The 18,468-nt window shown below is 42.3% G+C and overlaps 1 protein-coding gene, 2 non-coding genes and 1 pseudogene across 3 annotated transcripts in view; 3 read left to right on the top strand and 1 right to left on the bottom strand.

Annotated features, from left to right (window-relative positions):
* LOC115137565 (protein WWC2-like) overlaps positions 1 to 1,922 on the top strand; it is a 51,133-nt gene extending 49,211 nt beyond the window's left edge. Inside the window, 1 exon segment of the mRNA XM_065024892.1 lies at positions 68 to 1,922. Within this exon segment, the coding sequence (XP_064880964.1) occupies positions 68 to 134 (67 nt within the window). The 3' untranslated portion in view covers positions 135 to 1,922.
* A 4,990-nt stretch (positions 1,923 to 6,912) lies between these two features.
* Positions 6,913 to 9,470, top strand: LOC135574060 (store-operated calcium entry-associated regulatory factor-like; annotated as a pseudogene).
* A 7,857-nt stretch (positions 9,471 to 17,327) lies between these two features.
* trnae-cuc (transfer RNA glutamic acid (anticodon CUC)) lies at positions 17,328 to 17,399 on the top strand. Its single transcript has one exon. It is a non-coding gene; the product is annotated as a tRNA-Glu (tRNA).
* A 960-nt stretch (positions 17,400 to 18,359) lies between these two features.
* On the bottom strand, positions 18,360 to 18,432 carry trnak-cuu (transfer RNA lysine (anticodon CUU)). Its single transcript has one exon. It is a non-coding gene; the product is annotated as a tRNA-Lys (tRNA).
* Positions 18,433 to 18,468: the final 36 nt, after the last annotated feature.

The following is an 18,468-nucleotide window of genomic DNA, read 5'->3' as shown; positions in this document are numbered from 1 at the left end:
TGCTGGTGTAAAAAGGGTTTTATAAATACATTTGCTTGATTGATAGACATTTCTTCTCTCTTTGCAGGGAGAAGATGGCCTACTTCACACGAGCTAAGATCAATATACCATCCCTACCGGCTGATGATGTATGATTACATAGTGACACAATGAAGTATTTTTCCAACTTTTATAGCAGAGTATTTTAATAGTGTAGTTTCTTTGAATGAAACCAATCGAATAGTTTGTACACTATAGTATATGCATTTGTATAATAAGTTGTAATTGAATACTATCTTGTAAAAAAACAAACAAAAAAACTAAATAATGGCTTTCTTATATCAAGAGAAAACCCAAAATAGAGGTGTTTTGGTACTTGTATTCTGCTCGTGATTTTTCTGTACAGTTTTATAAGGTGTGTTGGAGAGTGGTGTGTGTGTGGGGTGGAGGAGAGTGTGTGTGTGTGTGTGTGTGTTTGTCGCCCTCTGGTGTCCTGTGGTGGAACTGCACCACGGGGCAGGGTGCGGGGTAGATTGAGTGAGTCTCACTCCCAGTCCCAAATCAACCCCGATCCCCTACCCCCTATGCACTTATGGAGATCTAACAGGATTGGATAGGTGTAAGTTATATGGTAATAACGACACTTTGCCTTCTGCTAGTCTAGATGGAATGTTCACTGTATTTCTTCCATGTATCCAATCCTCTCTGATCTCCAGAAGTGTATAGTGGGTAGGGGCTAGGGGTTGATTTGGTATTGGGCATCAGTGTTAGCTAAGTGTGCGTATGTGAGAGAGAGAAGGCGACCTACTACAGTATATCATATATAATGTCTTCTGTCCAAAGCTGGTGCTCTGCTATTTTTTCTCTCTCATTCAGAACAAAACAAACATAAACCTTGTGAATGTAATGTAACTGCTTTTCCACTTCTATCTATCTCTGAGATACTGCACTGATACTGTTCTGTGGCTTCATGCTTTTTACACCGACCCGCCGCAACGCTAATTATTACTGCGTTCACTGGGCTCTAGTCTCAATTTTATAGTTAAATGTTTTGTCAGTTACTAGCCTGGTCCAGGATATGTTTTTGCACAAACTGATCTGGGACCAGGCTATTTTGTAGTTCACTCTGCAACTTCATTTGTGAGATTGGTTTTCCTTTCCCACCTGTTTCCCAACTGTTGAAGTATTTATTCAAAGGATGAACATAAAACCTCTGTGTTAATGCCTTTTGTTACAGATAGGTTCTCTGGACTAGAGAAAAGACCATGCAGGAAACATACTGGACCCAAATCATGTAATTTCCAGCCTTCCAGTGTTTTTAAGGGGTCCGAAATAGCACCCTATTCTCTATGTAGTCCACTACTTTTGACCAGAGCCCTATGCGCCTTGGTCAAAAGCACAGAGCCCTATGGGCCCTGGTCAAAAGCACAGAGCCCTATGGGCCCTGGTCAAAAGCACAGAGCCTTATGGGCCCTATGAGCCCTGGTCAAAAGCACAGGGGTAAAAAGCACAGAGCCCTATGGGCCCTGGTCAAAAGCACAGGGGTAAAAAGCACAGAGCCCTATGGGCCCTAGTCAAAAGCACAGAGCCCTATGGGCCCTGGTCAAAAGCACAGAGCCTTATGGGCCCTATGAGCCCTGGTCAAAAGTACATGGGTCAAAAGCACAGAGCCCTATGGGCCCTGGTCAAAAGCAGTGGGCTATATAGAAAAAGTCAAATCAATACTTTTTTGGTTTTATCATAGACATGCAAGCTATAATATTCAGTATACATCAGTTTCTTTGTATAATAATGAGTTGTTATACTCCAGTAATTCATTATATTTATTATTTCCTGCTCTATTTTTCTGAATAATAGGACAACGATTGACCTTTGTGGTTTCTTCTCTTTATTTTGTATCTAATGTTTTGTTTGTGTGTCTGTAAACCAGAGAACAAACAGTATTGTTTTTACTTTGCCTTTGTAACAGCTAATAGCTAAGGAACTATAAGGTTTGTATTCAAAACGCTTCTCAGAGTAGGAGTGGTGATCTAGAATCAGTTTAGACTTTTAATGCATAATGAATAAGAAGGGGGATCTGATTCTAGATCAGCACTCTTACGCTTGAACAGGAGCTAACATCTGATTGAACTGTGAGCATAAACAGTATCTGTGGTATCGTACTTAGTTTGTATAGCTACCCCTGGACTCAAGATATATATGGCACTTCCAATCAAATTTGTTCACATCCGTTTAGTTTACCAATACAATGTTGCTTCACAATATCGACAACGAAGATGAAAACATGGATTTGAATTGTGGGTAGGCGGAAAAGTTTGGACTTTATTTTTCCTGTGTATTTATTTTTTGTGTTTGTATTATTTATGTTTTGGTTCTGTACAGACATGCCCCCCTCCGGACCTTTTAATTAGCAACGTATGGATGGTTCAAATGTTAACTCACTGTTTCCCCGCTGATAATCAACTAGTTTAGAGACGCACACCGATATCAAATATGTTTTATACAACTGACCTACAGTGCCTTCAGAAAGTATTCACACCCCTTGGCTTTTTCCACATTTTGTTATGTCACAGCCTGAATTTAAAATGGGTTCACTTGAGATTTTGTGTCACTGGCCTACAGACAACACCCCCGTAATATCAAAGTGGAATTATATTTTTCAATTAATTTTTTACAAATTTATCTGTAAGGTCCATCAGTCGAGCAGTGATTTTCAAACACCGATTCAACCACAAAGACCTGGGAGGTTTTCCAATGCCTTGCAAATAAGGACACCTATTGGTAGATGGTTACCAAAAAAAGCAGACATTGAATATCCCTTTGAGAATGGTGAAGTTATTAATGACACTTTGGATGGTGTTTCCATACACCCAGTCACTACAAAGATACAGGCGTCTTTCCTAACTCAGTTGCCAGAGAGGAAGGAAACCGCTCAGGGATTTCACCATGAGGCCATTGGTGACTTTAAAACAGTTAGAGTTTAGGGGCTGTGATAGGAGAAAACTGAGGATGGATCAACAATATTATAGTTACCCCACAATACTAACCTAATTGACAGAGGGAAAAGAAGGAAGCGTGTACAGCAGTGAAGGCTGCTGAGGGAAGGACGGCTCATAATAATGGCTGGGATGGAGTGGTATCAACCACATGGAAACCAAATATCTGATGTGTTTGATACCATTGATGCCATACCAGGCATTATTATGAGCCATCCTCCCCTCAGCAGCCTCCATTGCTGTACAGAATAAATATATTCCAGAACATGCAGCCTGTTTGCAACAAGGCACTAAAGTAATACTGCAAAAAAAAAAGAAAAGCTAAATCTTTTACCTGTATGTATGTATGTACTGTATGTAGTGCCTTCAGAAAGTGTTCATACCCTTTGACTTATTACACATTTTGTGTTACAGCCTGAATTCAAAATAAAATAAAATTCTCACCCATCTACACAAAATACCCCATAATGACAAAGTGAAAACATGTTTAGACAAGTTCCCTAATTTAGTAAATTAAATAAAGAAATATCAAATTTATGTAAGTATTCCACCCTCAATACATGGTAAAATCACCTTTAGCAGCGATTACAGCTGTGAGTCTTTCTGGCAAAAGTCTCTAAGAGCTTTGATTGTGCATCATTTGCCCATTATTCTTTTAAAAATTCCTCAAGCTCTGTCAAATGTGTTGTTGATTATTGCTTGACAACCATTTTCAGGTCTTGTCTTAGATTTTCAAGAAGATTTAAGTCCAATCTAATTCGGCCACAAAGGAACATTCATTGTCTTCTTGATAAGCAACTCCAGGGTAGATTTAGCCTTGAATTAACCTTTCAGCAGGCCAATAACCTAAAACACATCTCTCAGTGTTTGGTGGAAAGCAGACTGAACCAGATTTTCCTCGATTTTGCCTGTGCATAGCTCCATTATGTTATGTTTTTTATCCTAAAAAACTCTCCAGTCCTTAACGATTACAAGCATACCCATAACATGATGCAGCCACCACTAGGCTCGAAAATATGGAGAGTGATACTCAGTAATGTGTTATTTGGATTTGCCCCAAACATAACACTTTGTATTCATGACAAAATTTATAATATATATAAATAAAATATTGATAACTGAAACAAAAAACCTTGTCAGAGTATTTTTGATTTCACATTTACCAAGTACAGTATTGGTATTAATTCAAATCATAGTAACATTGGGCTTATATCACATCCAGCTTTGAAGAGCCCATAGAGCAAGACTATATGGACAAAAAAGGAAAGTCATCTGGATAAACACCATCTCCATTAGCCTGGCCTAAAAGTACATCACATGACTATAATCCTCTCTTCTATCATTAGCCACCTAGGTATGTACGCTAGAGGGCTTCACGGAGGAATGAACATAACGGCACTGTCGTGCTTGCTCGTGATTGGCTCATTCCTGCTCAAAACAGATGACGTTACACCCGGGAGTTGTGGTTTCATCAGTCGAGTAAACTTATCTATTTTTCTTTCCCAGGATATGATTCAAATGAGCATTTATAACTGACTACACACCACAACGTCTGAAGGATTCGGTGGACGAATACCAACAATGAAGGGATTGCTTCTAATCATTTTGCTTTTCCTCTATGTAGCTCACATCAGAAGTTGGAATGAAGGCCCGTGTTTATTTCCGCATAATAGCTATTCACTTTCTAGAATCTAGTTCTCTTGCAAAAACTTTTAGGCTACATGATTATAGCTAAAATATCTCTGGTTCTTGCTTATTGTACCAATTTCAGAAATGGCTAGCTAGGCAGGTGGATATTAGTGTTCCTGATCAAGAATAGCTGCGGACCTTTTGCTTTTGTGCCGTAAAGATCAAAGATCCAGAATGCATACAAGGGAGGCTCAGGCAACATCATATTATAAACATATTCTACACATAATAACCAAATTGTTGAGGATTGCCAATTTGCCATACGTTTTTCATCAGTAGCCTATTTGCTCCGCTTATAATGCCTGGAATGGAGAATAATTCTTCTTCTCTATACCGCTCCAGGTAGTGTTTTGCTCCGAGACGTGCAGGTACTCATCCTGTATAAAGGCAAGTACAGTCGTGGCCAAAAGTTTTGAGAATGACACAAATATTAATGTTCACAAAGTCTACTGCTTCAGTTTGTATGATGTCAATTTGCATATACTCCAGAATGTTATGAAGAGTGATCAGATGAAGTCCCGAATCCCCAAAAACATTTCCACTGCATTTCAGCCCTGCCACAAAAGGACCAGCTGACATCATGTCAGTGATTCTTTCGTTAACACAGGTGTGAGTGTTGATGAGGACAAGGCTGGAGATCACTCTGTCATGCTGATTGAGTTTGAATAACAGTCTGGAAGCTTCAAAAGGAGGGTGGTGCTTGGAATCATTGTTCTTCCTCTGTCAACAATGGTTACCTGCAAGGAAACACATGCCGATGTGCAATCATTGTGGTGGCAGGGTAGCCTAGTGGTTAGAGCGTTAGACTAGGAACCGAAAGGTTGCAAGTTCAAATCCCCGAGCTGATAAGGTACACATCTGTCGTTCTGCCCCTGAACAGGCAGTTAACCCACTGCTGTCATTGAAAATTAGAATTAGTTCTTAACTGACTTGCCTAGTAAAATAGAATTGTTTTGCACAAAAAGGGGCAAGGATATGCCAGTAAGATTGCACCTAAATCAACCATTTATCGGATCATCAAGAACTTCAAGGAGAGCGGTTCAATTGTTGTGAAAAAGGCTTCAGGGCGCCCAAGAAAGTCCAGCAAGCGCCAGGAACGTCTCTTAAAGTTGATTCAGCTGCGGGATCGGTGCACCACCAGTACAGAGCTGGCTCAGGAATGGCAGCAGGCAGGTGTGAGTGCATCTGCACGCACAGTGAGGCGAAGACTTTTGGAGGATGGCCTGTTGTCAAAAAGGGCAGTAAAGAAGCCACTTCTCTCCAGGAAAGACATCAGGGACAGACTGATATTCTGCAAAAGGTACAGGGATTGGACTGCTGAGGACTGGGGTAAAGTCATTTTCTCTGATGAATCCCCTTTCTGATTGTTTGGGGCATCCGGAAAATAGCTTGTCCAGAGAAGACAAGGTGAGCGCTACCATCAGTCCTGTGTCATGCCAACAGTAAAGCATCCTGAGACCATTCATGTGTGGGGTTGCTTCTCAGCCAAGGGAGTGGGCTCACTCACAATTTGGCCTAAGAACACAGCCATGAATAAAGAATGTTACCAACACATCCTCCTAGAGCAACTTCTCCCAACCATCCAGGAACAGTTTGGTGACGAACAATGCCTTTTCCAGCATGATGGAGCACCTTGCCATAAGGCAAAAGTGATAACTAAGTGGCTCTGGGAACAAACATTGATAGTTTGGGTCCATGGCCAGGAAATTCCCCAGACCTTAATCCCATTGATAAATTGTGGTCAATCCTCAAGAGGCAGGTGGACAAACAAAAACACACAAATTCTGACAAACTCCAAGCATTGATTATGCAAGAATGGGCTGCCATCAGTCAGGATGTGGCCCAGAAGTTAATTGACAGCATGCCAGGGCGGATTGCAGAGGTCTTGAAAAAGAAGGGTCAACACTGCAATTATTGACTCTTTGCATTAACTTCATGCAATTGTCCTTAAAAGCCTTTGACACTTATGAAGTGCTTGTAATTATACTTCAGTATTCCATAGTAACATCTGACAAAAATATCTAAAGACACTGAAGCAGCAAACTTTGTGGAAATTAATATTTGTGTCATTCTCAAAACTTTTGGCCACGACTGTACGCCACTGCCAGACGCAGTAGTGCTGTACCTCAGCAGCAGTGTGTTGGAGGCTCAGCCAGCTGTGGATCCTTCCTTCTTGAAGTGGTTCAATGCAAAAACAAAGGCTGGGACAGAGTCAACGTACAGGTAAGACTAAACACTTGCAGATAGAGGAAAAAGGGTGTAGAGCTACATTTTAGCCTGCTCCCAGATCTAGCACAATGATTGTTGGCAAGATGGCACAGATCCTTGTTTCACTTTCATTGGGAGTGCAAAACTGACATGGACAGCACCTACAAATTTGGACGGATAGAGGTCAGCTGTGAGGGATTCAGCCATCCAGATGACGCCTACATACTGAAGGGCTCGTGTGGACTGGAGTACTCACTGGAGCTGACTGAGGAAGGCAAGAGGAGGCACAAGGGGGGCTCAACAGGTGGGTCATTAGTACACACCGTTGTGAAATGTTTCAAAGCGTTATAGGACGGAAAACAATAACGATTGTCTTATTCGACAAGTTCCCTCCCTGGTTCAGTACGTTTTCTTCCGTTTGATGCCATTGAACAAAACCATGATTTCTCAGGTGGCTTCAGTGACATCGCGTCCAGCTTCAAGGGTTCCTCCGACAACAACAACCAGCATCACCATTGCAACAACAGACAACAAGAGTTCTACCGGGAAAGATTCCAGTGGGTTTGTGATAGTCGCTCTGCTATTGTTTTTGGCCTATGGTATGTACAAGCTTTTCCTGAGTGGACCGACGAATCTAGTACAAGACTGGCAGTTCCCTGATAACGGCTACAATTCCCATGGGCCACCACCTCCTGGATTCAAACCATACTTCAAAGGTGGGCTAAAGTCTACACCTACGCCGTCTGCTTACACACCCTTGTGTATATTTATGGTTCAGGTATGTAGCCTGGTCCTAGATCAGTTTGTGCTATATTGCCAATTGGCATGACCATAGGAGTTGGCAAAATGGCACAAACTGATCTGGGTCCAGGCTGTCACCGATCATAAATGGTATCTTTCTCTATCCTAGGTTCCTCTTCAGGTTCCACTTCCGGATTCCCCAGTTCTGCCGGAGGATATGTTGGTTCTGCTGGCTACGGTGCCAGCCCTGGGTACGGGTTCCACAGTGACTACAGCTGACAGCAGCACTTTGCAGGGGCCCGTGCTGCTGGGGGAACTGGGAATGGATTCTGGACTGGGATAGGGACAGGAGGAGTCCTCGGTTATCTGTTTGGGAGCCAAAGGTCAGTGGTGTAATCCAGTATTTCTGAACTCCAATCCTCCCAACAGCATACATTTATGTTGTAGCCCTGGACAGACGCAACTCATTGAGGGCTTGATGATTAGTTGACAAGTTGAATCAGGTGTGCTTGTCTGGGGCTACAAAATGTGTACTGTCGGGGGCACTCAAGGACTGGAGTTGGGAAACACTGGGGTGTGCATACCTTTCAGTTGGCATGATACGGTGTCTTTCTGACCCAACGTCAGGATGGATCTGTCATACAGGGATGGGCAGGTAGTGTGGGCTTAGAGAAAGGGGAGGACATTTTTATGTAACCTTTACTTAACTAGGCAAGTTAGTTAAGAACAAATTCTTATTTACATTGACGGCCTACCCTGGATGACGCTGGGCCAATTGTGCGCCGCCCTATGGGACTCCCAATCACAGCTGGATGTGACACAGACTGAATTTGAACCAGGGACTACAGTGATGCCTCTTGCATTGTGCCTTAGACCGCTGAGCCACTCGGGAGCCCAACATGACGATCACTAGACATGTTTATTTTACTCAGATTTACAGCTAAAGTCGTTGGTCATGTTTTTTCAAGTGCCTGTTTATTGTAGAAGCCAGACGCCGTAAACAAACACCCACTCAAACTACTCTGCGCCCAGAACACCACCCACCCCAGCCCCTAGCAATAGAACACGCGCGGCTTTAGGTACTGCTGCCCAACTACTATAACTAATGTTATATGTAGGTACTTACTGGTGTGTGTTTCTATAAACTGACAAATTGAGTCAAATCAGTCAAGTCATCTTGCTAAATTATCATCTAAAATATAAATGTTTGTGTGGATACAGTATAACATATGTTTGTATAACTCATTCATTAAGTTATTCTCAGTTCCACACAGAGTTACTCTGTCCCACATCCTGCCGCTACGTGAGTTTTTGATTCCTTTGTCGTGTCTTTACTATCATTAAATTGAAGACATAGTTTTACCAAAGATTCTCTGTAATTAGTATAACGCGATCAAAGTAATTAATTGTGTAACTGTAATTAACTAAGAAATAGGGGGCACCAAGGAAAGTATTCAGATTACAAAGTTATAATTTCCCAACATAACCTTTCAGATATTTTCATATCTGATCAATAGTCTTCTGATTAATGATTTATTTATTTTACCTCACGTTAGTCTCATTCCAAACGTCATAAATTGTTGGCTATCTGCACGAACCCAGTCTTGACTATGAGTAATCCATACATCAATTGTCTTAAATCATTTATTTATTACTAACTAAGTAATTCACAGAAATGCATAAACAAACAGTAAATATGGTTACATGAAATGATAGAATGTGCCCTAGTGGGCTGAACCGACATGGCAGCTTGTTAGACAGAGGGGCAATGGTGGGTCGACTAAGAAGTCCCTACAGAGTTAATTATAACAATTAAAATGCTAATCCCGTACACACGAACGCTCACTCATTCGGGAACAATTGCAATCAATATTCATATTTACGCTCAGTGTGTCGTCTTGATCGCTGGTGAAAAGTTCATTTATTTTGCAGAATTGTCTGTTTCTCTCCCTCTCTCGGTTGTGGTTAGAGGGGATTGTTCAGAGTCACATTCGTTATAGAATGGATGTTTTGGCGGTTGTCGTTCTTCTCGTTCAATGATGCCGAATTCCTAGCTGCAGACTAGTAATTAGTATCAAAGACTTATTCTTATTCTGCCGGTATCGATAGTCTAAGAGTTTTAACCACGTGGTATGGTTAAAAGATTCAGCAATGGTCTACAACTTTCAGTCCCTCTCCTACTGGAGAAAAACATGGTCTGCCTGATAATTTCTCAAAGTGGGGTTTTATTCAGAGTGGCAGAAGAGGGCTGTCCCAGGATGTCTGGCCCTAACTGGGCTCAGGGGCAGTCCTCTGATTTAGTTCAAATCAAAAGGGAATTGTATTTTTCTTCATTAAACAGTCCACAATCATATTACACCATTATTCAAACAGTATCATCCTCACTCATTAATCTTATACAACAATTAGATGTAAACCTAATTTCTGAGGCTATCATATAACCAGTGTTATGGTAATGTGGCCACACCGTCTCTCTTGAGCTTCCCAAGTTGTTCCAAACGCACCAGTTCGTAGCTGGATTCTTCACCGATCTTTTACACTTTCTCTGGAACATGAAATTTGTTCGTACCTCAAGTTCTGTGAGGTGGAAGGATTTCCTTTGTCTCCATGAAAACTACTCTCAAAACTGTGTGTCCATGAGGCAGGGTCTTCCTTAGGAATTGACGACCTCACTCTGCCCACAGCAGTCTGGTTGTAGAAGTAGAGAGCGGGAGATGGTGCTCGATGTACTCAAGGAGGACAACATCATGACACCTTTTTGTCAGGCTTTGGAAGGACCAAGAGAAGATAGATGTTGAAGATGGCCAGGAAGCCATTGGTAGCTTTCCATGATGCCAGAAGAATGCCAAGTGATGTCATCAGGGATCTGGGACAAGTATAGGTGGAGGTTTGTACTAAATTTGGTAGGGTTGATGTGGAATTGTCAGTATTACAAGATTTGAATGACTCAAGAACTCTGAAATGTTACATGTCTGCGAGATAGGAATGTATAATTGTTTAAGAAAATGCAATTAACACTAACAGTTGAAACTTCTTACCTGTATGGCCGCCCGTGTCCTTAAAATCACTGGAACATTTGCAGTTTAACTTGTTTTAGTATGCGTTTGGATTTAACACATTTCTTTGATGCTTTTTTTGATAAGGCAATTTCTAAAATTCCTTCAGAAGGAATTATGTATATAACAACATTTGTTCAGGTTTATTTATCAGGTTGCTGTGAATGTGTTCAATGGCAGAGTAATACAAGTTCAGACACATGTTGTTACTGTTTAAATTGTAGGACAAAACCTCGTGGTGGTGAATTTCTCAGCTGGTCGTATGTATAAGGCTTTTCTTTCTCGTATAAAAACAAACAAAACAAAAACGTTGACTGTATAAATTATTTTGATCAAATGTATTGAGATTTTGAGATTTGTGTTTGATCGTGTTGTCTCTTATTCATGACGATTTTAGAAGTTTGGGACATTAATATCCCACTGCACAATTTAGATTAAAGCTAAAGGTGTGGTAAGGTAAGTTCAGAAGTGTGGCCTTATTGTCTAGTTCGACTGTTTGCATTGTGTGACGACCCTCTCACTCGGTCTGCCGTATTCTCTCTTTGTTGTTTCCTTATTAGGATGCTGGTGGGCGGAGTTGGGAGGGTCGTCAGCTACATGGGAAACACCTGGGCCCGGTGTCTCCCAGGATAAATACACCACTTCCCCATTCATGGAGGAGACTCTCTCTATGCAGACACCTTTATGGATTTTGTTGTGTTTCTTGGTGGTTTTTGGGTTGTTTGCGACAGCATCTTTCAACACCCTGCATTATCAAATTCTTGCATGCAAAACACTCACTTACACTTACTGATTACACACACCATTGTATATTTTCCTTAGGTGCTTTAGTTAATAAATATATATTTTGTTACGCCTTATCTCCACGTTGTCTCCCTTTTGTTACGGGCTTTGAGCCGGTTCGTGACTATTGTGATTTGATTCTGCCCAGTGTCTGAGGGAGAGCAGTCTGGCCCATATGAATGGGCTAGAGAGGCCATGTATCCAACCTCGAACTGAAGCTGGGGGACAACTATGGGCTCGAGTCAATCAATGCGGCGTTAACCAGGGATAACCGACACCTGCATAGCAGATCGGATTACTTATTTTACGCGATATGGTGTAACTGCGTTGGAGCTGTCAAATGGGTGAGCGGCTGCTCGTGTCGTCATTGTCACGAAGCCACACCCGTCCCACTCGCTTTAAAAGTTCAGAACGATAAATAAAGTGTAGACTATATGGAAATTACACTTAAATTGAACAAAATAATGTCGATTTCTAACAGCTTAATTGAGGTGTAGATGACATCACACATTCCAGTGTTCACACATCCCCTCAAACACAAGGTGGGAAATTATCTGTAAAAATAGGGCAAAGGAGCCACGCGAATCTGCCATGCAGCCAATAGCAATGTCCGTGATATGTGTAATGCCGTGAGCCGCTTGTGGATTTGACGTCTTACACAGCGCCACCGCCAAAAACAACCACTATGCGGGTGTCTGCAAGTGCATCTGGTAGAAGCTAGTTCTTGGATAGGCTAGCGACGACGACTCTCCCACAGAGCCCTCTGTTCTAGGTAGTCTTCTCCAGCTAGTTCCACCCCATGCCGGTTGTCTTAGGGCCAGTTGTCTGTTCAAGCTCCCGCACCTGGGTTGTGTTCAAGTCTTGCGAAAACCATTTGAGAACCAAACGTAACAAAAACAGAGGGGAACTAACTGAATTTGCTAAACGCTTTTGAGTAAATGGTTTCTGTTGCAAAAAAACCCCGTTTTGCAACAGAATCGGTGTAATTAATACACTCTGGGTGTTCTTGGACTATGGGCCTGAACAGTAGAGGTCACTAACAGACTGTTATTTCCAGCTCCCATGCTGCCACTTATTGGCTTCTTAGTATACTCTTCTATTTTTTGTTACCCCTTTTTTTCTACCCAATTGTCCCATCGCTGCAACTCCGGTACGCACTCAGGAGAGGCGACGGTCGAGAGCCGTGCGTCCTCCGAAACACAACCCAGGCAAGTCAAGTCGCACCAATGTGTCAGAGGAAACACCATACACCTGACCACCATGTCCGCGTGTATTGCGCCTGGTCCGCCACAGGAGTCGCTAGTGGCACAGCTAGCACTGCGATGCAGTGCCTTAGACCACTGCGCCACTCGGGAGGCTTTCTTAGTGTACTCTTGGATTACAAGCGCCGGTTGTAGGTTCTATCCCAGGCAGAGCCTGTGAGTGTGGTTGCATTGACACTGTGAGTGTGGTTGCATTGACACTGTGAGTGTGGTTGCATTGACTGATGGTTGGTGGACCGTGACCACTAATGGGGGTTAAGTCCTGAGGTTCCCCCTCTTGTAAAAAGCAGTGTTTATAGAGGGGAAACCTCTAGATTTTAAAAGCACTAAGTGACAACTTTTTCCAGAGGTTTCCCTCCATAACCACTGCTGGTTACTGTTCTGCAACCACATACCACTGCAAAATGCTGTGGTAGCCATGCTGGTTAAGTGTGCCTTGAATTCTAAATAAATCACAGACAGTGTCACCAGCAAAGCACCCACACATGTGGAGATCATCCGTTCCCCTACTCTGCGTCTCACAAAGACAAGGCAGTTGGAACCAAAAATCTCAAATTTGGACTCAACACACCAAAGGATAGATTTCTACCGGTCTAATGTCCATTGCTTGTGTTTCTTGGCACAAGCATGTCTCTTCTTCTTATTGGTGTCCTTTTAGGAGTGGTTTCTTTGCAGCAATTTGACTATGAAGGCCTGATTCACTCAGTCTCCTCTGAACAGTTGATGTTGAGATGTGTCTGTTACTTTACATTTATTTGTGCTGCAATCTGAGGCTGGTAACTCTAATGAACTTATCTTCTGCAGCAGAGGTAACTCTGGGTCTTCCTTTCCTGTGGCGGTCCTTATGAGAGCCAGTTTCATCATAGCGCTTGATGGTTTTTGCGACTGCACTTGAAGAAGTGTTCAAAGTTCTTGAAATTTTCCAGATTGACTGACCATATCTTAAAGTAATGATGGACTGTTGTTTCTCTTTGCTTATTTGAGTGCTTCTTGCCATAATATGGACTTGGTCTTTTACCAAATAGGGCTATCTTCTGTATATCACGCCTACCTTATCACAACACAACTGACTGGCTCAAATGCATTAAGAAGGAAAGAAATTCCACAACTTAACTTTTTACAAGGCACACCTGTTAATTGAAATGCATTACAGGTGACTGAAGCTGGTTGAGAGAATGCCAAGAGTGTGCAAAACTGTCACCAAGGCCATGGGTAGCTACTTTAAAGAATCTCAAATATAGAATATATTTTGATTTGTTTAACACTTTTTTTGGTTACTACATGATTCCATATGTGTTATTTCATAGATTTGATGTCTTCACTATTATTCTACAATGTAGAAAATAGTAAAAATAAAGAACAACCCTGGAATGAGTAGGTGTGTCCAAAATTTTGACTGGTACAATACACTGCTCAACAAAAATAAAGGGAACACTTAAACAACACAATGTAACTCCAAGTCAATCACACTTCTGTGAAATCAAACTGTCCACTTAGGAAGCAACACTGATTGACAATAAATTTCACATGCTGTTGTGCAAATGGAATAGACAACAGGTGGAAATTATAGGCAATTAGCAAGACACCCCCAATAAAGGAGTGGTTCTGCAGGTGGGGACCACAGACCACTTCTCAGTTCCTATGTTTCCTGGCTGATGTTTTGGTCACCTTTGAATGCTGGCGGTGCTTTCACTCGAGTGGTAGCATGAGACGGAGTCTACAACCCACACAAGTGGCTCAGGTAGTGCAGCTCATCCAGGATGGTACATCAATGCGAGCTGTGGCAAGAAGGTTTGCTGTGTCTGTCAGCGTAGTGTCCAGAGCATGGAGGCGCTACCAGGAGACAGGCCAGTACATCAGGAGATGTGGAGGAGGCCGTAGGAGGGCAACAACCCAGCAGCAGGACCGCTACCTCCGCCTTTGTGCAAGGAGGGGCACTGCCAGAGCCCTGCAAAATGACCTCCAGCAGGCCACAAATGTGCATGTGTCTGCTCAAACAGTCAGAAACAGACTCCATGAGGGTGGTATGAGGGCCCGATGTCCACAGGTGGGGGTTGTGCTTACCAGAGAACACCAAGATTGGGAAATTCGCCACTGGTACCCTGTGCTCTTCACAGATGAAAGCAGGTTCACACTGGCGGTGGGTCAGTCATGGTGTGGGGTGGCATTTCTTTGGGGGGGTCGCACAGCCCTCCATGTGCTCGCCAGAGGTAGCCTGACTGCCATTAGGTACCGAGATGAGATCCTCAGACCCCTTGGGAGACCATATGCTGGTGCAGTTGGCCCTGGGTTCCTCCTAATGCCAGACAATGCTAGACCTCATGTGGCTGGAGTGTGTCAGCAGTTCCTGCAAGAGGAAGGCATTGATGCTATGGACTGGCCCGCCCGTTCCCCAGACCTGAATCCAATTGAGCACGTCTGGGACATCATGTCTCGCTCCATCCACCAACGCCACGTTGCACCACAGACTGTCCAGGAGTTGGCGGATGCTTTAGTCCAGGTCTGGGAGGAGATCCCTCAGGAGCCCATCCGCCACCTCATCAGAAGCATGCCCAGGTGTTGTAGGGAGGTCGTACAGGCACGTGGAGGCCACACACATTACTGAGCCTCATTTGGACTTGCTTTAAGGACATTAAAGTTGGATCAGCCTGTAGTGTGGTTTTCCACTTTAATTTTGAGTGTGACTCCAAATCCAGACCTCCATGGGTTGATACATTTGATTTCCATTGATAATTTTTGTGTGATTTTGTTGTCAGCACATTCAACTATGTAAAGAAAAAAGTTTTTCATAAGAATATTTCATTCATTCAGATCTAGGATGTTATTTTAGTGTTCCCTTTATTTTTTTGAGCAGTGTATATATGTGTGTGTATGTGTCTATATAATATTTGTATCAGTAAAAGAGTGCTAGGAGAATTCAGCCAAGGTGCTTTACTCGTCAAACACTGAGTTACTAGTCATTCAGATAGTGGTTGGTTGTCACATGTTCCGTAAATAATTTATTATGGACATTATTTACAGTAGTAGGTAGCTATAAATGATTTAAAGAAACTGACTCCACTCAGCAACTGGTATGTGGTATGACATGAATCCACAAGAGAGCGCACATGAACCACCAATGCATCTTTCTCTGTTACACATCTTGACAGATATGAGAGATTACATTATGCAACAGATATGAATACCTTGAAGCCCCCGGCAATGTTTAATTGATTATTAATCCACATACCTGGTTGATTCACAATTTTCTTGGTCCTTTGCTTCTCCTCTTCTTCTTCATCAATGAAGAACCCTCCACCGGAGTCGACTGTCTTGACGACTCTAGCCGAAGTTTCACCCCCTCTCCAGCCGATGGTTTGTTGGCCAGGCGGGCTTGCCTCAGCATCACAGGCCGCTGTCTATTCCGTTCGAATTTGGCTCTCATAGCGGGGGACAGATCGCAGTTCTTGACAGATCGCAGTTCTTGGCTTGGACTCCGAAGGAGGAGAAGCAGCATGATCATTCATCGGCGTGGGAGGCTCCAACTTATCTATCTCGCAGTACTGGAGCTAGCTAGCTGTTACACTAGATAGCTGTAGGTTGCATTCTCCAGTGTCTTGGAAATTGCAATAAATTGAAGATGTTTACCAGAAACAGAGCTGACAGGGTTGAAAGGAGGGCAGATATGTTTTAGTCCGTGCACAGCTGTTTGTGGCAATCCACCTGTGCGTTTGCACAAAAACAACACCATATCTTAACCGTTAACTGTCACTACTAGAAAAACATGTTGAACAAATTATTTCACTGTCAATTCCTATTACTAACAACTCTAATAAGAACTTCCAATGTAGTTTTCTTTTTCAACTTTATGTTTAATTAGGAAATTACAGAGCTCTACCAGGCGGTTGAGAAGTCAAGAGGTTCATATTGGCAATGCTATATTAGAATTGCAATTTGCATAAACATTTTGCTTGTAAAAAATATATATTAAATAAATTACTTTAGGTCTGCTTCAGTGGCTTTCATAGCTAGGTATGCATTGTTAAATGAGGACTACACTACCACAACAAGCCCTACTACAGACTCAATGTTATGTCCACACCATCAGTGTAACCTATACTTATCAACCATCAGTAATATGGATGTTCTATGCAAAGGCCTTCCACTATTGGTGCTGTTGAACCCAATTGAAGCCTCATCAAAGCTCTAGCTTTCAGCTTGCTTGTGTATATGGTTGTATACCATAGTTGAAAGGACATCCTAGGGACTCATCTGGACTAAGTTAAAATGTGAGTAATCCTACTCTGTTGTCTGAACGACCTCTTTGGTACAGCCTCTCCCATAAGTTGTTTGGCGACCGTTACGAAAATGAAAGAGAACTTTGGGTTCGGATGTAACATTGGTTCTACTGAGTAGAATAATTTCATGGCGTTCCTACACCTCCGTGGGGTTGAAGCGAAGTAATATACATTATTATGGAACGCCGTTTGGGTCTTAAAACACATGGTCAAAACGCTAAATGTTTAATGCTGGCTCACGTGAAGATCATTTTCACTGTGAAAATTTCCTTCACCATTAGTCGTACAGAGAAAGTAACACACATGAATAGTCAAACAGTCTTCGTATTTTAACCTTCCCTGGTGGTCTAGTGGTTAGGATTCGGCGCTCTCACCGCCGCGGCCCGGGTTCGATTCCCGGTCAGGGAACTACTCATTTTCTTCATTCTCAGTCTTGTAACCGCGTGCAGATTGTAACACAGCTAAAAAGAATGGTTAATCATAAAAATCTTTGTTAGTAATGTTCGAACGCATAAATAGACCCCCGTAAATGCAGAGATAAATCAGAGCCGATGTATATGTATGCATTATATATTATGCACATTGTATGTGTGGAACAAGAGTATTGTTAAATGTTTACCTTCTGAAAAGGTAGCTAATCGTATTTGAATGGTTGAAAGGGAAGTGTATGAATGTATTGAACTGTAATGGTGACAAATTATGGGTACAAAAATAAATAAACAAATAATATGCAAAAAATAAGAAAGTGACAATGAAATACTGCAATCGAAATAAAAGTAATATGTGCGCCCCCTCAGGTTTATCAACAGAATTCTTTCTTTAAAACTTTCAGAGCAGAGTGGCGCAGCGGAAGCGTGCTGGGCCCATAACCCAGAGGTCGATGGATCGAAACCATCCTCTGCTAGTTCTTTTTCACCATGTACCAACAATTGAACATCGACAACCAACCAGAGACAGCACCACTACGAAGAATTTACCAAGAATTGGCCAATGTGAATAGAGCTACAGATGTACACATAACCCAGATATTTTATATTACACCTGCTCATTAGCAAGGTTACCCAGGTGTGGCTGGATCGAAACCATCCTCTGCTAATATTTCACCATCATGTAATTGTGGTGTATTTATACATCGTATGTTATATTAATGATATTTGTAAGGGAATCGATAGAAAAATGTCTGTATTGAACCTAGCTACGTGACATGTTAGTATCCACATTGCTCTGGCCGAACGCCACGCCCACTAGCATTTATTTTCTACGATTAATGTATTACATACAAAATTAGTCTTTACGCAATACACTTCCACCCGTTAATGCCAAATGGTTAGATTACAATGATGTTCCAAAGGTTAAATGAAAAAATAGCGCCCAACGTGGGGCTCGAACCCACGACCCTGAGATTAAGAGTCTCATGCTCTACCGACTGAGCTAGCCGGGCATGTCAACATACGTATTTGCAGATGATTTTGAAAGG

Source organism: Oncorhynchus nerka, linkage group LG11, assembly GCF_034236695.1.
Source record: "Oncorhynchus nerka isolate Pitt River linkage group LG11, Oner_Uvic_2.0, whole genome shotgun sequence".
Taxonomy (NCBI): Eukaryota; Metazoa; Chordata; class Actinopteri; order Salmoniformes; family Salmonidae; genus Oncorhynchus; species Oncorhynchus nerka.
The sequence above is the reverse complement of the archived record's forward strand: the minus strand, read 5'-3'. Positions and strand labels throughout refer to the sequence as shown.